The following is a 23,923-nucleotide window of genomic DNA, read 5'->3' as shown; positions in this document are numbered from 1 at the left end:
CATCTTCAACTCCCACTGAAGTCCAAGTACTCAGCACATGGAAAACAGTCAGACCCCGAATCTTGGCCCCGAAGATCTAGAGGTTCGATTTCCCCCTTCCATTCTGGGATCAATATTTTGCACGATCACTTATCCGCTTACCAACACCCACATAAGGCAGAGAGTGAGAGGGATGGATGATTTTGGTGAGAAGGCACTGGACTGGGACTCAATTCCCAGCTCTGCCACAGACTTCCTGGGTGACCTTGGGCAAGTCACTCCATCCCTGTGTGCCTCAGCGCCTCATCTCAGGAGTAATACACCTTCCTTTTTCTCCACCCCCTAGGTAGGCTGGGAGCTCTTTGGGGCAGGGCCTATTTCTTACTGTATACTTGCACAGGGCCTAGCACAACAGGGCCGCAATCTCAGCTAGGATCTGCTACCGTAATACTAATAATACTGACACTTCCCTTTTGGAGAAGAGGATGAAGATTTAGTTCTGTTCAAACTTTTGGAGGTCACCCACTCTAACCGCCCCGTTCTCCTGGCCTCACATAAGGGGTGACTTTGCCTGCAACTACGCTGCCTTTAGAGCAGGCTGCTGACCAGCCATATAGAACAACGATGCAGGGGCCAGATGTCCTGAACCAATACATCTTGATTTGTAATCTAATTTGAGGTGCTTTGCTCCAAATACCGGACAGCAAGCAAGGTTACGAGCATATTGCAAAAATACCCTGGGGATAAATTTAATCATTTCAATATTGCCTTTAATAACCATTTTAATTAAGACAGCCATTTGCAGCTGGGCCCATTTCTGCCCTGGAAATTCCAGCAGTATTAGATTTCTATAAGGTCCCCCTGACAGCATTAGGAGCATATCACTGTACATAAACGAAGCTATTCTTCTGCAACCAATATGCTGAGAACCGAAGTGCTGAGGGTACTCAGACTAAGCTCATCTTCTGTCTAGGAATTATTATGGCTCTCCCCATCCGTGTGCCACACTGACATTAACAGATTTACCCTGAACACCCCTGAAAGCTAGGGAAGTAACACTGTGCACTTTACAGATGGGGAACTGAGGCACAAGACTATTATGATTCACCCAGGCTCAGACAGGTGCTGTTGCATTACAGTGGCAACCGGAGACCTCAACTGAGGGTCCATTGCTCCGGCTCTGTACATACGCCTAGTGACAGATGGACCTGCCGCAAAGAGCCTGTAAACTACAAAACAACCACCAGAGGCCCAGAGGAGGTAAGTGCCACAGCCGAGGTGTGGCCACAGCAGATCGGGACAGAACCAACACCTGGGCTCCCAGTAACATCCCATCCGCTAGACCATGCGGTCTCTGTTGCAGTTGGGAACCGTACCCAGATCGTGAGTCACTACAACACCTCAAATGCAAGACCATACTTCCTCTGAGGCTACTTAATGATCTAAAAGGTGATAAAATTTGCTTCTGACAAACAAAGTCAGTGTGGAAAAAAGACCCTGAAGAACAAGAATCCTTTAGGTAAAGCTCTGAGTGATCTGGATATCAGCAGACAACTACACAACCAGTTCTGGATTCACTTTACTCTCACAGGAAAGCATTAAATTGGGCCACTCCCAGCTGGGGATAAAAGAAATTCTAACAGGTGTAAGCAGCACAGACAGCTGCTCTCCGGCCAAATACAAGGCTTAGATGGATGACACTGGTGACTAAGGGATCAGGACTCACGCAAACCTATTTTGGGGATGATCCTACCAAGAATTTCAGTGAGTTAATCCGCCACTTCCTTACGGAGATGCAGCATACATGCCTCCTCCCCATACCCAGACAAGGGCAGATGCTTTGGTTTTAGAGGTTACAAAAAGTTCATGAAGCCACCCTAGGGCAAGTTTTCTAACTGAGGCCCCTAAATGGCAACCACAAAATATATGTGCCCATGTGCCAATGCTGTACTAAATGTGTGCTAAGTAAAAACCTGCAGAGAATTTCTAAAAACGTGCATTAAACTTTGGACCTGCCAATCTCACCTAGTATCTTCTTTCAGTGTCTGCATTGGCCTCAACCAAAGAATTTATAAATTCCACTCTTCCTCTACCTGCAGATGACACAGGTATTTTAATGAACCAAAGGGGAATTTCCTGGAAGGAGTGAGTTTAATACATGCACACGTAAATGCAACTGACATCACCAAAGACAGCAAATGGCTAAAAACTTGTCCACACAAATGTCATTTCTTTGGCTGTATTTAGATTTACAAGGGACTGTATTTTTAACAGCAATGGAGGAAGCTCAATGAATAAGGTGAGAAATATTTGGTTAGGAGTATGTAGCCTCTGCTTGGGGGCTGGAGAAAGTAAAAATCATGGCCTGTTTACCCAAGAAGCCTTTGTTAGATTTCTTCCAACACTGGGTCGGAGGGGGGGGGGGTGTTCTGTTGCCTTTTCAATAGTCATATCCCAATACAAACACTCAACACAGAGGGTGAAATCCTGATCCCATTGCAGTCAAGGCTTGTTTTCTCTGATCAGACTACCAACAGGAGAGTAATTATATGGTTATATACAAGGCGGTGGGCTCTGCGACGTGGACGTTAGTTCACTGGGAACTGAACTGGGAGTAACTCATTTCACTCAGGCCACCCAGACACCCTTCACTACCAAACTGACTAGGATGCAAACCAGCGACCTAGATGCAACAGGATCTATATCCAATTACCGATCTCCTGATCCATCCAAATCCCACACGTCAGTTATTAAATGCAGCCCTTTTGCCTGACTCTTGCTAGTACTCAATAGTTCTGAATCATTAGTGGCTGGAGACGTAATTAGTGATGGGAATTGCTGTGCATCAGACTCTGAGCAGGATTGCCGAGACAATGTCACTCAGAAAAGGTCACATGATTTGAAATCTGTTCCAACAGATTGTTTCTGGGAGCTGCAGTCACAGGTAGAAGAAAACATAAGCTGAGTGGGGGGGCCTGAGTGTACATATGCAAACCTGAAATGTCAAAGATGCTGCCCTGCCTTGTCAAGGGTGCTCTATAATATTTCGAGCATCGTAAATGAAAATAAAACTATTCCTGAAGCGCTGGACTGTTTGGGGCCAAAATGGAATTAGCTTGAGCTCAGAAACTACTTGAGCATCAAAACAACAGCCTGGCTGACACACAAATCCACTAAAGGAAGACAAAGATTTTAGATACGGAATATGAAAGACAAGGGAATGCTGAGAAAGAGGCTGCCACAGTACCATGACCCTGGGCACTGCAGCACAAGGGAGGGGACAAAAGAGACAACGTGAAACAAAAGATACAAGAAAATATATGGAGATTATATGCAAAGCCCTACAATTAGGTTGTAGAAGGAGCCTGGCAGTCCCCCCTTTCACAGAGGGCCCCACAGCAGCTCTGAGCAGATGCAGCTTTTACACTTAATTGCTCACATAGGAAACAATCACATTATAGTGCCTTAGGTCATTTAGTCTAGCCCGGTGCATGCCAATGAAAGACTGCTCCCTACATTAAGGCTTCCTAGGGCTTTGGCTGCCATCTCCCTTGGCAAAGATATTCCTCTGCCTAACAGATCTCACTGTCAAGAGCTTATTCATGCCTTAATTTTCCATAGCTTATTTTCATGCTGTTATTCCTAGGAAAGAGAAATTCAAACACCTGCTAATGGCTTCTCCAGTGCCTCGGATGTTGTCTTAGTGCAGAATCTATGGAACAGATGTCTCAGAAAATGTCACAACATACAACAATACTAAGTTATATCGGAGGATTCGCTCTGACAGCAGTTATTGGGGCTGAAAGCTCTGAACTCCTCTTTGCTAAGGCTTGCGTCAGAAAAGCAAGAGTCAGACTTTCAGAAAGGGAAATTTTGGTTTTTAATTTCCATTACCCTTTGTGTAGGCTCCTCCTTTCTATAATTGAGGAATTTTGAAAGTGACTGTCACATTAAATCAGGAAGCAGGAAGAAAACTCTTGGCTTATTTTAGAAAAAAAGAAAAATTCAGGAGATGAGAAACAGATACCAAATGCAGTCACACATGTATTAAAACCCAAAATACATTTTATTTTTTCCTCTCTCTCTCTCGGCAGATCATAATGTCAAAAGGTAAAATTAGGTCACAAGAGAAAATGAGGATGAAGATTTTGCCCCATGCCAGCAACCGAGATATAGCTATATAAAAACCTCACAGGTTCAACCCAATTCCAATGGTATAAACCAAGACAAATGGAATGGAACAGGAAGGAGGTAGGGTTACTGTAGTCAAAATTAAGGTGCAATAGGGCTAAATGAAAGAAGGTTGCAAAAGATCTGGCTCCAGGTACAGCTATTGACCTTTTGTCTCCTGGAATACCCAGTTCATGCTAAAAATATACCAGACAACACCCCCTTGAAAAAAGTAATGATACTCTCAAGGTAACTCCCAGGCATACGTTGATAGCACTCTCCATACGATAAAGAAATAACATGGAAATCAAGCACGAATGGCATCAGACTTCTGGATTTTTAGTACATCTCTATGTACATAATATTACTCACAACCACACAACCTTGTTTAAGGCTACAGAGACCTAGATGGCTTCCATTTCTTTTTTTCTAAATGAGGGCTGCATAACATCCATTAACCTCAATAATTTAATCATGAAATCATGCAGCAAGAGACTAGATAGCTTCAGCTTGGCTGATTCATCGCAATCGCCAGGACTTTGACAAACACACTTCATTCAGAGCTGCCAAGTTTCAGCCAGAGGGAGACTTTAAAGATTATCAACACGATCAATTTTATAGCATGAAACAGCAATACAATAGCCATACACCACTGGTTTGCCAACAATCCCTAATGTGCCTTCCCTTCAACGTGGCTGCACTGCCTGAAAAGTGACTTATCTGTTGGACTTTATCTGTTGGACTTTAGCTTCATCAAGAAGCTTAACATCTGAAGAGATTCCCTTTCCCTTGCTCCAGCAGGTCCCTAGCAGCATGCAGGGTTGGGGATGGGATCCCCATTCCTGACTCATTCATAGAGCCCTGCACGGATCTGAATTTACCCAGAGTTCAGGGATTTTATCATCTCATAATAAATACGTTCATATATGCAAACGAAAGGAAACGTGTCTGTGGACTGCCCTGGCTAAACAAACATCAGCTCCTGCAAAATGTTGCAGCACTTGGCTAACAGCTTTACGAGTGTAATTTATGTCTTTTAGCTTCCATCAAATAAAATGTCTCTCGCAGACAGGGAACAGTTATTGATTGTTAGTGGAAAAATCATTTTACATTCAACCAGTGACTTGGAAAAAAAACCCTCAAAAACCACACTGTCCACTGAATGAAAATTAAGTTCAATTTCTAGAAGGCCCAGGGACATTACCGAGTGCCAATATCAGATCTCTATGTGATGTCTCTACCAGGGTATTTACAGCCTTAGATGCAATAACTCAGGAAGGGGAAGGGGAAGGGGAAGGGGAGACATATCGGAATATTTCAAAACTTTAAAAACGGTTGACTCAGATAGTTTAGTTCTGAAAACAGGCAACTACTTGGAAGATTATTTTATCTGAACTGGTTTTCTGGTTCAGAAAACACACCTGCCATTGTGTCTCCAAATATATATAAATATTACAAATAAATAAATAAACACATAAATGTATAATTAAAAATGCTAGACTGGAAGTGTTTTTGAATGTTCTACAGCCCCCCCCCCCCCCCAATGATGTTCATAAGACGCCCTTTTTTAAATGGCAGATTACTGTGCTGGGAATGATGCAAAGGCCCTGGGGAGAATGCCAAGTGACATATTTTGTTACTCATCCTTTAACATTACAATTAGCTCAAAACAAGGGCTAAGAAGTTCTTTGAGCAGTTCCTACTGGCAGTTTGCTCACATAGCCCAAGAAAGATCAATTATACAAATGAAAGAGAAACTCCATTTTCCTTAACAATTAAGAAACTTTTGGACAGACAATAGGAAACACAACAAAATCCAAATCCCAATTAATCTGATGGTGTAGGTTTGAAAGAACCAAGTATCTTAACAACTGAAAGATCTGATCAGAATTATTTGGAAAGAGTTTTAAAAAAAGCATACTGCAAACAATAGCCTATACACCTTCTTACTGGTCTCATTCACTCATCTTTCCACTCCTGCATCACATAGAATCCTCTCCTCCTAGCCAACACAAACTTGTCAGCCAAATGTAAAACCAAAAAAAAAAATATGGCAAAACTGAAAACAGAGATCTTTTGTTCAGACATACCCTATTGCTTTGCAATTTACATTGTTCTTAAATGGACAACACTGTTTGACAATTAGGCCCCAAGTCGAAAATGGCTTCATTTTATTATTTTTTACAAAGGCAAAAAACATTCTGGCAGTAATTCTAGTGTATTTTTTGCAATGCAAATATTGTTGTGTTGTGCTAATGCAGGAGAATCAGAAAAGCCTTAGCTACATTTGGATCTTTTTGGACTAGTAATTCCCAACAGGTCCTGCTGTATTACTGGTAACTCTGCTGGGAGCTGTAGCGAAGAGGGGCCTTGAGAGGGCCCAGCTATTTTCACCTCCATGCTACCTAGCGCAAGACTAGACAACATGGAGGTAAAAGAATATTCAAACTCTGTTGACACTGTAGCTTTCCATCACAGAGAACTTCACCTGTTGGCAATTACAAATCAGATATCCTATTGCAGCCAAGACCAAGCGGAGAGGAAATCAAAAAGGGCCCAATCCTGCACCACCCTAAATCAATGGGAGCAGAGCCAGACCCATGTGAACAAAAAATTCATGGTGAAAAGTGCATGAGATGATAAAAGCCTTTCCCTTTTATAAATTGGAAATGTTATTTGTGAAAGCTATTTGCAGCAAGTCAATAGAGAGCGAGTGAGAGCTACGTGTTCCTGATGACCACGTTGAAAAGGTTGATGCAAAGAGGGGGAAGTCAGGGTGTGAAACTGGGGAAATTCATGCCGTTCATCGAAACACGTTACACAGACTCCGCAGTCAGCCTGAAATGCCCCTTGCTGTAGATTTTAGGCCACCAGCTCTCTGACATGCCCTGCGCTGAAATGCTGAACCCCAAAGAGCCTGGCTGGAAGCACAGGAGCCAGCAAACTCTAGCTTCATTTTTAAATGGACCTGTTGTGCCTTCCTGGAGCAGCTAGTAACTTGCTGACCAGTCCCAGCACATACAATATTCAGGCAATACCAGAGCCAGGTTACAAGAGTAACAATCAGAATTGTCTGCTGCCAGTGGGTTGAACTAAGGTCCCCCGGGGGCTTTAAAGGACCTTCAGGTGAATAGGTATTTTTGGGGGTATTTCCAAAGCTGATTTGGGACCCCCCAGTGTGCTTGCCAGTGCTTAGGGCCTCTTAAATCCTCGGATTTACCGAGCCTTCGCACACACTCCAGTGCCTGTCTCGTCTCGGCTTAGCCGCAGAGTTCATCCACTTGGGGTCCAGCAAGGGAGAGAAAGCGGATGGCCATTCGTCACACAAACATGTCCCACAGGCTATTTATGGAGCACTTTTCATCTGCAAAGTCACAGGGGAGCCCTAACGATGGTGATATACTGGGGCAAAACAGTTCATAGGACACAGCCATGTCTCTGGGCCAAGCACACAGAGACAACGGAGCCAGGATGGGAAGAGACACGGACAGCTGGCTACTGGTCCATGGGAAGAGGGGATGTCCCATGTCAAATTAACTCCCTCCTCCCCCTGAAGGCCAATGCAGTTCCATTGAGGGGACTGTGTTCTCTTGTCACCCAAAACGCCAACATTCAAATCCACCCCATGGGGCCACAAATAAGAGAGGTGGAAGTGGTGAAAATGTTGTAACAGAGCCAGCAGTTTCTGGAAATGGTTCCACTGAACCAAGATCATGGGACACTGCAAACTCTGGTGGGCTCTCCCCCGAGCAGCTTCCTTGCTCTAAGTGTTTGTGCTCATTAACACCCAAGTGGGCTCAGCACAGTATGTTGCCCGAGGCTTGAAAAAGTGTTGCTACGCTAGGGGCTGTTCATTTCCTAATCCTAAATAATCAAAAGATCCACACATCCAGAAGGAGAAAGGAGATAAGAGGTTCTAAATATTAAGTCTATCGTAGCCTATTTAAAACAAACAAACAAAAAAAAACCACAGTTACAATCTCCTTTTAACATACAGGCTTTGCGGGTCTCTGGAGAGCTGCCACAGGTTCCCTCTTCTACTTTACAGAAAAAAATTAAAATGAATGATACAAGCCACATTCTCTTTGCAGCTTTCCCATTGGCACTGCTCAGGGTTCACTGATTCATAAGTAGGCAAGTTTTGTTCTTCGGCAAGGCTGCCCCCTCGTCTAGGGAATTTGCTTTTGCAGCCGAAATATCAGATGTTCAAGAGAGGCACTTAAAAAAAACCCACAACACCAGGAAGCATCTATGTGGGATCTCTTTTTTTGATTACTTCATTCCATTTTTTTACATCAGGGCTTTTACTCCATTCTTAACCCGAAACAAGACTACAGCAGCTAAGACATAAAAAGTTATGGAATTCCCCTTGCACCAAAACAAAGCTATACCTAGTCTCTCCTACTCCCAAATTGCAAAGCATCTCTTAATAAAATTGCTTCATGTAGTTTGGCAATTCCCAGCGTGAAGGTTGTTGCATAAAAACATGTACCTCACAGTTATATTACAATATCCTGCAGGGTAACAAACAAAAAAGCACTCTGATATCCTGCCTCCCTTCTGAGCCCAGTGGTTTGAAGAGTCACTATGTGTATTTCTGATTCATTTTTAAAATTGCAGCCTTCCAAAATAGGAAGCTCCCACCCTGTGTTTCTGGAGCTACAATTTCTCTGACCCACGCAGACCTCACAGAGTAAATTACAGAGACACTGAATGTAGCAAACAGCATGAAAAACCAAGTGTGCAACCTAGATACAACCATTGTGCTTCCTTCTCTCCCTATTTAGGCTCATGAAAGCTCTCTCACATCGCTGTTAGGTTTGTGCTGGGTCCCGTTTTGTCATCCATTCCATACCTGGAGGGACATAGCTCAAGCTAACGTATGCTCCATTTATTTGGGATTACTGTGGGTTTAAACACAATGAGAGGTACAGCTCATGAGCCATTCCCACACACCTCCCACTACTGTTAAAAATCCATCGTTCGATCTATGCCATACTCCCCCACCCCACAGCAGAACAATCCACCGCGGAAAGGAAATGGATGGAAATACGAGCCCTTTCCTACTGGACTGAGCAAAACTCGAACTCAAAACAAGCAAGATGAACAGCAGGTGCCATGCACCCTTACACTCTGCCTGGCAGTGGCTACTGGATTCTCTTCCCTGCATCTTCAGAGACGACAGGACCATGGTGAGGGGGCCAATGGGGACTTTTCCTCCAGCAAAAACCCACTATGCCAAGCTGTACGTGGGACGCAAGCGGTGCGCAGGCCTTGTGCGGGCCCAATGCCCATGGTGAAGGTCACTCACATTGAGCCAATAAGGGCTGCATGAACTGGCCATTAGTCTGATTATGCCCAGCCTCCATCCTTCCTACTACAGGCCACACTCATCTGTTGAGTCATGTCAAATTAGGTCTAGACCCTGCAGCGAGGCCTGCCCACATGGAGTTCACTGCAGGATTGGTGCATTCAACTGTAGGCTCTTTAAGGCAGGGACTGGGCTGTCATGTGTGTTTGTACAGTACCTAGTTTGATGGAGATCTCCATTCAGGCTGGGTTTTTGGGAGTGACCAGAATAGAAATAAAATAAAATAAAATAAAAATAAGAGGCCCAGAGCTGAAGCCTAGGATCCAAGCCAGAATCTTTTCTGAAGTCCAGTGTCAAATAAACTAGTCAATAAGGTTTCAGGGGCTTTCCTCCCCTCTCTCACTTTGGTTAACAAAGTCCTCTTTGGAAGCTAGAGACAGGAATTTCTGCCCTTGCAACAGCACAGATACAGGGCGGGCATGAGAGGATGGTGCCAATTTTAAAAAGCAAAAAAAATTGAAGCATTTTTGTTGAAAAAACTGAAAAACCAACAGCGCAACCATAGGACTCTGGTGGTCTTTGCAAACTGCCACGTGCAAAAAGAACTGTGTCTGAATTCTGGGCTAGCCAACCTTGGCTGTGTTCCTTAGATGCTTGCAAATGGTGCTATCCCACTGAAATCAATGGGAGTTTTGTCTTTGGTTTCAATAGAAGCAGGATTAACACCCTCGTCCCCTGAGATATCGGTGTTAAAAGTCCCTCATAATCCCGATATCCCACCGAACACACATCATAACTCTGATACCATAACAAATATTCCCCTGAACACAGTCGCATCCTGTGAAAGCAATCCAAGCGCCTGACACACTACTGGGAGGAGGAGGATAGGATTAATTGAGTGTATTATGGAAGGCTGGACTGCAGAATGAACAGGTTTTATGGAGGTAGCAATCAAAACAGGTAGTGACCTGCAATTCTGCTGCTTAACGTACGAGTCCCAACCAGACCGAGTTCAGAGGACAAGGCAAGTCCTTAATGCTGTAGTTAGGACTTGTCTACACATAGAGTTGTTCCTGATTAACGCAGTGCAGTTACTCCTGTTCTGGAATAAGAGTGACTTGTTCCTGTTCAGTTTAATGCACTTTCAAACTGAGTTAAGATAAACAGGAAGGAATCAGTCTAGGTGTGTCTACACTGCACAGTATACCTGGGGTCTGTCATATGTTTATGCCCAAATACCCCTAATGTCCACACACAAAGCTCCTTAACATGCACCACCCCCTGGCCAAATCTGGCCTCAGTGGCTGACTCAGGGGAATATGTACAAGCCAGCATTCTGGTATAGCGTTTGATCAAGCCTCGTTCCCTCTGCATTGAGGTCACAGCTGAAGCTCATGTTGCCAGTTCACATTTAAATAGTCCATCAATACTATCCCACAATCCCCTGAGTCTGTCTGTTCTGGCCCTTCTATCTCCCAGCTTCCCACTTGCCTCCTATGTACCAGAAGCAATTCCCTGCTTTACATTCACTCACTGAGTGTTTAACCCTCCATTTTCACACGAATTGCCAGATTTTCAAGCCAGCTTGATGAAGAACTGAGAAAATGGCCACCACCCACCATGCTGCTAGCTAGCCAGAGGAACACACCAGGAGTTTCGTCAACATGTTGTGTGAGGGCTGCAAGAGTTATGAATTTAGCAGGACTACAAGCAACATGCATTTATATGAAATCTGGGAACTCCCCGGCTAGCTGCCTGAAATGCCCCATTTGTTGGCTGGCTGTGAGCGTTTCCAACCAAGCGTCAGGGGATGGACAGGCAAGTTGGGATTAAAAACTGAATTCTGGGGATGTTCACCAGCAAACACAGTCACCTCATGGTAATCTTACACCTGCACGAGTTAGCGGAAGCTGCTGGCAGAATTAAAATGCAATGGGCCTCTCTCATTCAATGGCAGGACTCCTGTGAAAAAACAGGAAATTACACTAGCTCCATTCTCTGTTGCAAAGCTATTCCGAAGGAAAAAAAATATATTGTACGTAAGACAGACAATGGCAGGAAAAGGGTAAAAAACAAAAAAAACCCTCTCATCTCAAGCCTGAGAAAGTTCTGAGACTTCTTGGGGAGAAGACTGCCTCAGTATGGTGCCAAAAAGGACCCGTGTGCCCAGTCCAAAGTGATTGTTAGAGTTGGCTCAGGCAACTCTCTGTGCACTAGACTGTAAAACTGCCCCCCTCCCTGAGCTGTCTTGGTAAATCCAAGCAGACCAGGCAGGAACAGGTCCAACAGCTTTACTGGCATAGCTTCCAGCAGTTTGCTTCACATTGGCACCCTGTGCACCACTGCCCAATTCCAGCAGCTCAGGAGTTCACATTGTGCTGTGGCCTTAAGAGGACAAGTTGATCCATCTACCTCCTTTCCCATATAGCATCCTCAGAAAAGACCACACATTCTGTATACAGGAGAGTCGGGGAGAAAGCTGCCCAGCAGCCGCCTTGATTTAAAAAAAAGGGCGTTATTCTTGGGTGTTCCCGATCAGGGTCAGAAAGGATGGCAGAGCTGGCATTGAAAGGTATGCACGGTATATACAGCAGTGTCCTATGCAATCATTGCAAGTCCATGGGAACTGGAGCGCTGAAGCTGACTTGGGTCAGCACAGCCATTTACAGTAATTGTTTTTGGACTTGGGATCATGCAACTTAACGGCTAAGCTCTAAACCACTCTGCTGAATGGGATGAATGGTTACTTCTCTGTAGCATTGCAACAGACTAATTATTATATGTGGAGAGAGAACGCATTGCAGGAATCCCAAAGCTCATTTCACAATGTTATCTGGTTGGATTGTCATATTAATGCAACCGTGAGAAATGTTCTAATCTTAATGGATAGCACAAGCCGCAAGGCTCAGAGAGACCGTCTTCTTTGACAGAATATCAAATGATTTGCATCATTTTGCTAGAACTCTGAACAGTGTCCATGCTGATTCAATTCCATAAACAGAACTTCCATTAACTCCAATGGGAGTCACTCCCACGCAAGGGAAGGGGGTACAGTAAGTCATCTATGTGTCGATTGCGTAACATACCAGGAGGCCTTAATCTTTAAAAAAACACCCAATATAATAAAATGTTTGCACTGACATGAAGGAGAAAAGATTTTGCAAATGTGTCTTTCAAGGGAGGGAGGAGAGGGTACCTGGCTCACCAGGGCAAATACTCATCCAAAAAGGATTATGGGATTCAGCTACAGGTCAGACTGCTAGCACCCCACCTGCTATCCTACTGCCAGCCTCGGGGTCTTGTGCCCCTCAAAGCTTTGCAGTCAGAGAGGAAGGATGGCCTAATCGTTAGGGCACTAGTTGATAATCTGGGTTCACGTCCTTGCTCCACCTCAGGCTTTCCTTGACACCACAGGTAAGTCGCATCATCACTCAGCTCCCCATCTGTATAATGGGGACACCAGCCCTGCCCTGTAGGACTGTTGCGAGAATAACTATGTTGAAGTTTGTGAGGAACTCTGATACTAGTGTAAATGAAGGCCATGGAAAGGCCTTCGGTGGCACTGATGCACTAGGGATTTACTATTTCTATTATCGTAACGCCTACAGAAGGACATCCCCTGCACTCTTCCTCTCTACAGCTCACCCATGATCAGGCCCTCTGCATTCCTTTGACATTACTTCCCTCACTAAACAAACACGATTCACACACCAGAGGCCAGATTCTCTCTCCATTGCCCTGCCACCTGTGTAACCATTTACATCACTGTGAAGTCTGGGTGAAAGCCTATCAACTCAGAATAGTAATGGTTTACTCCAATTTAGCACTGGTGTAGACAGACCTACCAGGTAGAGTCTGGGACAAACTGGCAGGATCCAAGTACACTCAGAATTATACCTCAAACTCCAGGCTTAGCTACTGCAAGCTCAGTGGACTCATCCCAAGTGCTGGGTGGCTCATGGACCACAAGACAGGGAAGAGGAGAGGTTGAAGTTTGGAGAGAAAACTGAGAGGTGGTGAAGGACTGTTGTGAATGACTGCTTTTCCTCCCACCCCGAATCCCAAAAGCAACAGTTTTTATAAACACTGTGTGCCGCATTATAGACAATCAGGAACTGCATTCCACTATATAAGTGAAGAGGATTTGCATAGACAATGAGATCTAGTGGTTAGAAAGAAGGGGTGTTGTGGAGAGAGGGGAGAAGGAGACAAGAGAGCCAGGACTCCGGCATTCTTCTCCCTAATCTGGCAGTCTGTACCCATACATCCATGGGCAAGTCATCCAAGGCTCTGCAAACATTAAGACTCAAAACATCCTCTGTACAGCAATAGGTCAGTATTAAAATCCCCTTTTCACAGCTGGATAGTAGAGATTCAGAGAGGCTAAGTGACACTTCCAAGGTGGCACACAGAAACTGTGACAGAGCTGGGAGTCTGTTCCCCATGACAGCATACACCCAGCAGTTGGGCCTTGCATTGTCTGCCTGTTACAAGTTACAGCAACAGTCGTGGACATCAATGAGAACAGCCTGGTATACCTTTGGATGCTTGATAAATAACATAATTGTGAACATTTCTCCAGAAACACTAGACGTCTCTGTAAATGCTAAAAAGATGGCTCCAGCACACAGTACAGAGTTAATCCAGGGGCCCTTTGCTGTTAAAGAGGCAGTACAGAGTGTGGGCCTGATTCTGGAACTCTTGCAGGCAACGGAACTACCCATAGACATTCAGCGGTTAGACAAGAGTACAGTGCAAGATCCCGAATAGCAGAGCTGGTTGAAAGTTTACATATTTCAAGTTTGTTTTGGTCTAAAAAGTCAAGCAAATTTTTGGCAGAAACACTGAACATTTAACATGACTTTTTCATGAAAATTCTGGTTTGTTTTTTTTCCAAAATCCAGAAATGTTTCAATAAATTACATGCATTTTAAAACTAACAAAAACTTTTCTTTTCCCCAACCAATCCTACTGACAAGAATACAGGCGCAAGCCTCACACTCTTCCACAAAGCTCCCCAAACAGCTCCCTGGGACTTTCACAACTCAACATGGTTAACTTTCATCATCTGGCGAGCAGCCAAGGACTTACGGTCGTGAGTGGGCAGTCTCATAGCGCTCAAAGGCGTGTGAGGTGTCGTGCTTGTTGTTCATGTAACACTGCGTACACAAGTCATAATCAAAGCACACCTTGCACTTCCACCGCATGCCTCTGATCCCGTGCTTCTTGCAACAATCGCAGATGATGTTGGGATGGCGCACACCTAAAAAACCCAAATACACACACAACCCATCAGAGGCTGAATGCACTGGACAGAGCTCAGATGGCATTACTTAGAGCCGCAGTTCTCAAACTGTGGGTTGCGACCCAAAAGCGCGTCGTGACCCTGTTTGAGTGGGGTTGTCAGGGCTGGCATTAGACTTGCTGGGGCCTGAGGCTGAAGCCAGAAGTCCAAGCTGCACCGCCCAGGGCTGAAGCCGAAGCCTGAAGGCTTCAGACCTGGGCAATGGGGCTCAGGTTACAGCCTCCACCCGCCCAGGGCTGAAGCCCTCAAACTTTGGCTTCGTCCTCCCCAAGGGGGCGGGGTTCGGGCTTCGGCCCCCCTGCCCAGGGTGGAAGGGCTCGGTCTTCAGCCCTCCTTCCCGGGGTCGTGTAGTAATTGTTGTTGTCAGAAGGGGGTCAGAGTACAATGAAGTTTGAGAACCCCTGACTTAGAGGGTACTCCGAGTGCTGTACTGTTGTGAACCACTTTCAGCAGGTTCCTGTACAAGAGGATCTGAAGTTCCCATTTCACCTTCCTACCCACACCCTGCACAGAGAATAAGTTGGACTGTTTATTGTTTTATTGTTAGGAAATGTTACACCGGCAGAGTCCACTCACAAAAGGTGATCGGCTTGACACACTAGTCCTGCAGCTCTATTTGTTTTTACTCCTGCCAAAGCCTTTAAACACTGCTTTTATATATCTATGGTACTTCTATGCCCCACTCCAAAAGTATCTGAGCACTTCAGTTTTCCATGCATTCATCCGCACTCCTGAAAACTTTACTATACTATTCTAGCGCAGAAGTCCTCTTCTGGCTCCATCTATAGGAAGCCCAAGGGGATGTCTTGTTAGCCTCAGACAATTTGCTATCAGTCGCGAGACAAGGGCAGGCAGGCTTTAGGATCCTGGTACCCCAGGAAAAGAATCCTTTGGTTCCCTCCCTCTGCCTTTCATCTGAGGCACGACAGCAGGTCTCCATCTCTTCCTTTTCCCAGGTCGCCTCCATCTTTCTCCTCGGTCTTCCCTCCTCTCCCCACTAGCAGTCATGACTGACTCCTGGCCAGCTGGCTTCACAAGCCACCCCTCAAGGCTGGAGGAAGAAGTAGAAAGCTTTTCTGCGGCAGTGCTTAAGCAGCATGGTGCCCCCCAGCCTTGAAAACTGGGCTGGGATTTCCAGACACGCCCAGGAGAGTTAAGCACTCTGATCCCACTGACACTCAATGGGTTTGGGGAATCTCACCTTTTGGCAAACCTTAGCCATCAATGCCCTAGGTGGCTGCCTACCCAGCTCATGCTTAGAGCTGCTCCTAAGAAGAGCAGCAACAAAATAAAGCGGCCCATTCTTCCTGCTTCCTCCACGTCGGCTTGCCTGACCGAACCTAGCCACGCCTCGCCAGCCTCTGCAGGAGGAGGATTAGGCTAACGGCTCAGCCTGGCGCACAAAGCAGAAAGGGTTTCAGATCAGAGCGCTCCCCACGAAAATACATGATCTTTCCCTCAGCCACTGGCAACCCAGCACTCATGCCCCAGCTCAAGCACCACTCCAGTGAGATTGCTTGGGAAGCTTTCCTATGGAACAGTTCTCGCTTTTCAGCCCTTCTGATGTTGAACATGTGTCTCAGAGAATTTGAAACATAACTAAGCAGCAGCAGTGCACACAGTACTGGGGAGCTTGTTCTGCATTCATGGGGAGGGTTACTTTGAAAATGAAGTTTTAATAACGGTTTAAGATGCAAAGTCTCAACAAGAAAAGGGGCCTCGGAAGCTCAGTGAGCATCTGTATGGGAGCACCTCCCATTTACTCTGGATTAGCGGTTAATGGCTGCTTTCAGTGCCTTTTTCATGCTCTTGCGACAGGAGAATAAAGCAAATGAACTCAAATGCTTCATTAAAATGATGTTACATGGGAGCAACTTTTGATTTTCTTCAGAGCAGTTTTTTCTGCTCACCAATGAAAATCTTTATTAAATACATCAATTGCTTTATCAAAATGTATTTTCCTTTATTCTCCGATCACAGATGCACACAAAACCCAGGAGTAATTCATTAAAACAGGAATTCTCCATCTCCAGACACCAGTCTCCTCTCAGATTTCTTTAAGAACAATTTAAAATCAGGGACCCAAAGCAGTCACAAGTGGATCCCTCCCTTACATCCTTCTGATCACTGGCCCAAGAATACTGGAAATCGTTTACATGACCCAGCAACATTGGTAAAACTATGCCAAAATGTTCACTTCTGGCTGCTTAGAGTGAGTCTTCTAAACAGGAGAGGCTTGATTTTCATAGCTCCCGAGGGATCTGGCATTACACAGCAACTATGAAAATCAGGGGCATTTTTATTTTGGTGCCTACATACCTCAGGCATCCATATCTGAAAAGTTGTTCCCACAATCCTTTGCAATAGTTTCCTACATATGTTCAGCATCTCTCTAACTGCTTGCATTAGAGATCAGGGGTTCAACTTCTCTGCTCAGCTCTCCTGGTGCAAGTCCGGAGCAACTCTAACTTTGAGTAAAACATTCTGGATTTACATTGCAGGCAGAATTTGACCCAAATAGTTTATATTACATCTGAAAGCAGCCTTGAGTCTCTGCTTCCCAATAGTATAAAGCATTGGTTTCTGGCTTCAGGGTTCTCAGGACAATAGCTGCTAAAAGTCGCATCAAAATTCAACTGCAAAGTAGAATAAATCAGAGAAATTTTAGGCTGATACCTGGCATTCAAATGATATAAAGCATCCACATCTGGCCCCAGAAACTTACAAGGTATCTATCAAACCATGTAATGGTATCTCAGATCTAACAGTAAGTTTTGTAGGCATTTTGCCAGTCCTAGACTTTTGGCTAGTGCAATTTTCAAGCTGTTGGAGTCAAACACGAAGGTGATGGAAATTAAACTGCTTTTCTTAAGAGTTGGTTCTGAGCTGCAAAGTTTGAGTCTGTCAGCAAGGATAGCTTTAGCATGATTTCAACAGTACCCACAGAAAGCAAAAACGAGGGTGCAAAGACAATGGATTTTTTTTTTTTATACTTCATGGATAGGTACCCACAGGTTCATATTAATGATATTTATGAGGGCAAAGACCACTGGTACTGCAGCTCCTTGTGTAAGGTCACAATAACCGGAGCTGGGCCCAGCCCAATGGGACAGGAGCCACTGCTGCCGGGTGAGTGTGGGGCAGGATCACTCTCCAGCTCCCCTCCACACCAGGCCAGGATTAGTGCGGCGAGGAGGTGAAGGGGGATGACGCTGACCTATGGATTTTAGGCTGCCCCCCATGAATTTACAACAGAGTTTAGTACAGTGCACCCGCTGAATCCAGAAGCTACATCTGGCCTGGGGTCAGACCTTTCCCAAAGTTCTAGGGCTGCTTGGACCTGGGGTTTGGCTTCAGACCAGCCTCTGCTTTTTAAGTAGCTGAGGTTTATCTTTTCCCCACCACCCCTTAAAAAAAGATATTGTTGTTTAGGTGAAAGCGCTGGGCAGTTGTGCTCTGTCATTCTAAATGTGAGAATATTTAAAGGCGTGAAAAGACAATGAGCCAAGAGCAGTGGACAGAATGTTTGACGAAGACCCAGGTGACTTGTTGGGCATGTATGGCTACTACCGTGGCAGCCTAGTTCACATGCTGTCTCTGATGATATTTAACCTCCCGTGATACTGGTACCTTGCCCAGCACTCTGAAAATGGAAAGTGCTAACACTAACGAATACACGCAGAGAAGTATTATCTTCCTTTTACAAATGAATCAGACACATATTTAGTGATTCCCCCCCTCCCGTGTCACAGAATTCGTATGCCAGAATTCCTGGCTACCAATCTACACCCATACCGAGTCTCCCTAGCAGCTCCAAGACCTGGAGATGGAGAGGATGGCTGTCATTTGAGCCAGACATTGTGTATGCTAAAACAGAAAGCTTTACTGAAATACATGGCTGCACCTCTTGTCAATGTCCAACTAATATTTCACTGGCCTTACCTATTTGTGCATTATCGTACAGGAGAAGGTCATAGGCTCCTTGGAATCCAGTCCGATAATTGGTTCTGGTCCCTTGATCCCACTGGACCACCACAGTCCTATCCGGTGTTGTTGGGCTGCCTTGCCGGCCAATCTCAACCACAGTCCCAACGTTCCCTTCGCCATTGTCCTGATTGCCCCATTTCCAGTCAATTCCGCGGACCACCCGCATCCCGACCTGCATGCTTGCATATGGGTCCAAGTCCATCACGCTGTACAGCGGCCCTCACTGGCAGGGAATCTCAAAGGCAAGACGGAGGGAGCCGTGTGCCCAGCACACCTAGTAAGAAAGCACACAGTTAAGATACATTGTACAGCAAGGCACAAGACTTTCACAGCAAGGTGCGCGTGTAAATCATTTTGGCTAAACAAACTAGGCCTACAAGGGCTCACTGAATTAATGTTTTTCTAGATTCTGCATTTTCTGCTCAAGTCAGTCAAACCCAACAGGTCATCTTTGGTCAACTCAGATTCCCCCTGCCTCTCCCCCGCCTGCACCAAAATGGTTGAGCGCTGCTTTGGGTAGCAAGGTGTTATACTACAGAAGAACATCCTGGAACTTCAAATAAAATTCTCTCCCTTGCAGACAGGGTGTGAAATCATGGTTCCATCGAAGCAAATGGAAAAATCTCCCAGACATCAATGGGTCCAGGATTTCACCCAAGCTGACAACAATTTCAGCATTTAAATTGGTATGAATCTTAGCTCTTTCCTCAGGCCCTCAAACAAAACTACATCTACTCACGTAGTGCTCTGTTATGAACATCTGTCCCATCCATAATGTTCCCCCGGCGTGAGAAGCTGGAGGAAATGAAAGGAAGGAAAAAGGCTTCTCTTCCCCACCAACTAGGGTCCTGTTACCAATGCTGGTTCCCACCACACTGTTAGACCAGCCACAGAGGTTTCATCACATGGATGTGTGCAGACACTTCTGTTTGAGGAACTCTGCTCCCTACCACTATGGCCTCAGCCTGAGGTTAAACCAAAAAGACATTTGAAACAGCCAAATTTCACCTGCTTTCACAGAACACTGCCTCCTTCCCCACCTCTCCTGAAAACTGGGCCCACAACAGTGTCCACAAGCCCAGTTTAGAGTGTATAATAAAACCCAGAAATTCAAAGGAGTTCCTTCTTTGGGAGCATGTTGCACAGCTCTGATCACTACAGGGTTATGAACAAAGCCAACTCCAATTTGTGCTTCGCTCCTCCGTTCCACACACCATGATCTGGTATAGCGTCTGTGCAGCAGCTTGTGTTTCGTTAGAGGAGCTGCAGGATCATTTTAATCTTTCGTTATCGCACTGGTGTCCCAGATCTGGTTGGCATCATAACCAACTTGCAGCCAGCTAAGATTTTATGGTTATAGGTATGCTGCATGCCAGGGCAAACTTAGAACTTCCTGCTTTTCATCATGAACGGAGCACAGATCATCTTCCTACAAACGTACAGGCCCCCGCCAAGGTCCAACATTTTTAGTGCTGTGGGTCGGAAGCTCATCATAGGGCACCGCCGTAATCTACCTACTGAAATAGGCGCTCTACAAAATGGTGTCCCCTGCACAGCGTGACCGCACACACACACCGTATATGCAAGGTCACACTGCATGGAGGATTCCTTTTTGTAGAACAGGTCTGCTGGAGAGAGGAGGGGAAGGGATGTATTTGGGGGTTGGAAGGAGTTGGTCCAGTGGGACCACCAAGTTGGACCACCAAGCTTCCTTTAGTTGCTATCAGTATAGGTCTCATGACACATAGTTCAGCAGTCCTGATTCCAACACTAGAGGGCCGCAGTGCCCATACACTACCCAGTTCATTTCCGTATTATAGAGGTTTCACCAAAAGGTGTTCAAACTATTTATCTTCACTATGGTTACAAACTAATAAAGGCCTTTCAAAATCTTTCCTCCACTCCTCCATTGGTCGAGAATTCAGTCATTCAAGCATTTACATTTAGGTCATCTTCAGAAGACCGGAAAGCAAACTGTAGTTCTCTAGACTATGGAAACACTAAAGGAGACTGTAGCAAAAGTTTCTGGGAAATAACAGTGTGTCAGAACACTGCAAAAATATATTGAGAAGGAAGCCTAGAACGCACTGCAAGGATTCATGTGGCTTTCATTCCTACTTATCTATAAGATCAATCCCAAACAAAAAGAGCACAGGGAAGAGTTATAGCCTGTTACAGGGAGGTGTGTCAATAGCCACAGCAAGCGTTAAACAGTTCAATTCACAGGGCTCAACTCTCAACACAATCAGCAAGTCATGATCAAACGAGAAACCAGGCACAGAAGCATCATCCCCACTGGTAACATTTTAAAGAGGGAATGTGCACATGAACTGTACTGCTTTCACACATTAAATCGGAGTCCCTGCCTTGGTTAACAGGTCTAAGATTAGACCCGCACCCCTATAAATAGTTTTCATTTTAAAATATGGTGGGGGGGGGGGTTTGAAGACAACCCAAAGCCTTAGCCTTTGAAAAGCCACACTCAGCAACATTTAAAAAGTAAGCTTCGTCTTTGATGGATGAGCCATCAGCAAGTCAGGGCAGCCTGGAGGGAAAGTATGTCACAGCTAGGGCTGGCTGCTTGTCATGGCAGAAAAGAATGCTGAGGTCACAATTTATTTAAAAAAAAAAAAAATGCAGCAAGTTAAGGGAGGGAGGTCATGCGGTCTGGAGCCAAGTTATTTTCAGGCTGCCACAAAGGTCATCAATTAGTTTCAACTGCCATGGTTGTTTTTGCAAGGATACCAGTCCATTGGGAGCAGAACTGAGATTAAAGAAACCCATTTCATGCAGGTCGAATAACTATCAGATGGTAACAACCTCCTGCCGCTACTGATGCTGGCTAGATTTGAACTGGTGATCCAGAGGTGAAGGAATCTCCAGCCTACCCCCAAATCCCTAAATCAATCTAGTTCCTGCCTATTCCTGGTCTCCCCCAGCCATTCAGTACCGCAGCACTCATTCCCTCCCAAATACTGCGTTAATATTATTCACTGATCTTTTGCACATACAGGAACCATGAAGACAGGTTTCAGAGTAGCAGCTGTGTTAGTCTGTATCCAATCTTGCATCCGATGAAGTGAGCTGTAGCTCACGAAAGCTTATGCTCAAATAAATTTGTTAGTCTCTAAGGTGCTACAAGTCCTCCTTTCCTTTTTGAGGATCCACGAAGCCTCTGATTTTCTTTAAGACATTCACTGTGTTTCTCCAGTAAGACAGATTTGTCCTGGGCTGGAGATGGATGAAAATTAGAAATAAATAATATTCACCCAGAGAGAGAGAGAGAAAGATGTTGCTGGGATTTTAAATTTTAACAGCAACTTATTAACACTAACATGGCTATTTTGACAGGTTTCAGAGTAACAGCCGTGTTAGTCTGTATTCGCAAAAAGAAAAGGAGGACTTGTGGCACCTTAGAGACTAACCAATTTATTAGAGCATAAGCTTTCGTGAGCTACAGCTCACTTCCTCAGATGCATATCGATATGCATCTGAGGAAGTGAGCTGTAGCTCACGAAAGCTTATGCTCTAATAAATTGGTTAGTCTCTAAGGTGCCACAAGTCCTCCTTTTCTTTATGGCTATTTTGGTTTCCAACTAGAGGACAATGAGGGATTATAGTTTGCAATTACATCCCTGTCCCATTCACTAACTTCAAACTTTAGTCAGTTCAGTAGATTGCTTAAGCAATAACCTTTCTTCTGAAACAAGAGTAAAAATCCTGCTCTTAAAAGGGGATTACATTTGTCAGTCTTGGTTAAATGATTAGTGAATAGTCTTTCATCAGAAAAGTCAGGGAAGCCCTCCCCCCCACCCCATTTCTGTGATTTGAAGAAATACTTTTATTTAAAATATAGGGTAAAGTTTTCAAAAAGGACCTCAATGACTTAAGAGCTAAGTCCCATAGAAAGTCAATGAAACAGACTTCCAAGTGCTTAAGTCTCCTTTTCAAAAGTGACGTAAGAGTTGTCATTGAGGTGAAAATTGTATTCTTTGGCTTTTAGCTTAATGGGTTTTTTTTAATCCTAATAGGTCATTCAGTCTCTTCCTAAAGATCTTTGTATTTCTGAATGAAGTACTAAAGAGAGCTAAATTCTGCTTTAAGATGCCGTTGAAACAGCTCCCATTCGGCCCTAAATGTTCATAAATGACATTTGCCATGAATTGTCACTTGAAACTAAGCCCTTTTAGAGGCAGGTGGTTAGAGATACGCTGCAGAATGATGGGGCCAGAATAAAAACGGCTGCAAGGATAGGAAATGTTTTTGCATTGCAATTTATGTGAACTAAAAATAGAGATTAAAATGGATTCTGTATTATTTCTGATATTAAAGAGGAATTCCCGCGATGAGCAACATGTTACAATACTGCATATCACACAAACATTCATCCATTTGACCATCGTGTTCCTTGTAATTTCTGCTAGTTAGTATTTATTGCAGGTGATACTTAGTCCAGACTAAACGCAAGATAAAGTCTTTGGCACCAGCCTCAAGATGAACACACCCACTTCTTCTGGTCTATCTTCTCAAGATAGTCTATCCACCTTCTGCTCTCACGCCGTAGCCCAGCCTGGGCTCCTTTGAGTCTCTCTCCAGCAAGCAGAGACTCTACAGGGCTTCCTACCTGCAGTCCACCTCCTATCCAGCTGGCTTCTGTCCTATCTCCACCCCAGAAGCCTGATATAGCCCCATGACCTGCCTTTATTCATTTTCTCCACCTTGGGAGGCGAGCTAAGTATGTCACAGCTGAGGCTGGACCCATCTCCCCATGACAGCCCTCCATCTAGATGTCCAATCCTGCAAGGTGCTGAGCATCTTCCGGTGATTCCAGTGGGAAGTGAGGGCGCTTTCCATCTTGTGGAATCGTGCCCCAAACCTGACAGCAAAAGTGCAGCACCAGACTTCAAAGGCAACACACTCTGCCGCTGCTATAGCCACCCCTCAGCGTTCAAGTTTCTTTTTCTTTTTTTGTCCTACATGGTGGAAGTTTAAAGATGTGGTGGGAATAAAGAGTCATATACTAAGCCAGACAAACAAACCGAGGATCTTAACTGCATTTCAGGATTCTCTGCATACTGTTCTTAGCACTAGATCAAAATGTTTCTTGCTCATTTCTTTCACAAATGTCTGAGGAAGGTTCATGTGTCAAATACGAAAACAAACCACTTCTG

The 23,923-nt window shown here is 44.8% G+C and overlaps 1 protein-coding gene across 9 annotated transcripts in view; it reads right to left on the bottom strand.

The window, feature by feature from the left end:
• The window catches only part of MIB2 (MIB E3 ubiquitin protein ligase 2), a 109,591-nt gene that overhangs the window by 53,936 nt on the left and 31,732 nt on the right, over positions 1-23,923 (bottom strand). For 7 of the 9 annotated variants that reach the window (XM_073317014.2, XM_073317018.2, XM_073317019.2 and 4 more), the window contains exons 2-3: positions 18,708-19,026; positions 14,552-14,723 (exon numbers count right to left, since the gene is read on the bottom strand). In XM_073317014.2, the coding sequence (XP_073173115.1) occupies positions 14,552-14,723; positions 18,708-18,954 (419 nt within the window). In that variant the 5' untranslated portion in view covers positions 18,955-19,026. Of the gene's footprint in view, positions 1-14,551; positions 14,724-18,707; positions 19,027-23,923 lie in introns of those variants that run through there. The other 2 variants (XM_073317021.2, XM_073317023.2) reach the window with 2 other exon arrangements.

Source organism: Lepidochelys kempii, chromosome 18 (genome assembly GCF_965140285.1).
Source record: "Lepidochelys kempii isolate rLepKem1 chromosome 18, rLepKem1.hap1, whole genome shotgun sequence".
NCBI lineage: Eukaryota > Metazoa > Chordata > Testudines > Cheloniidae > Lepidochelys > Lepidochelys kempii.
This window is presented reverse-complemented; position numbering and strand designations above follow the sequence as displayed.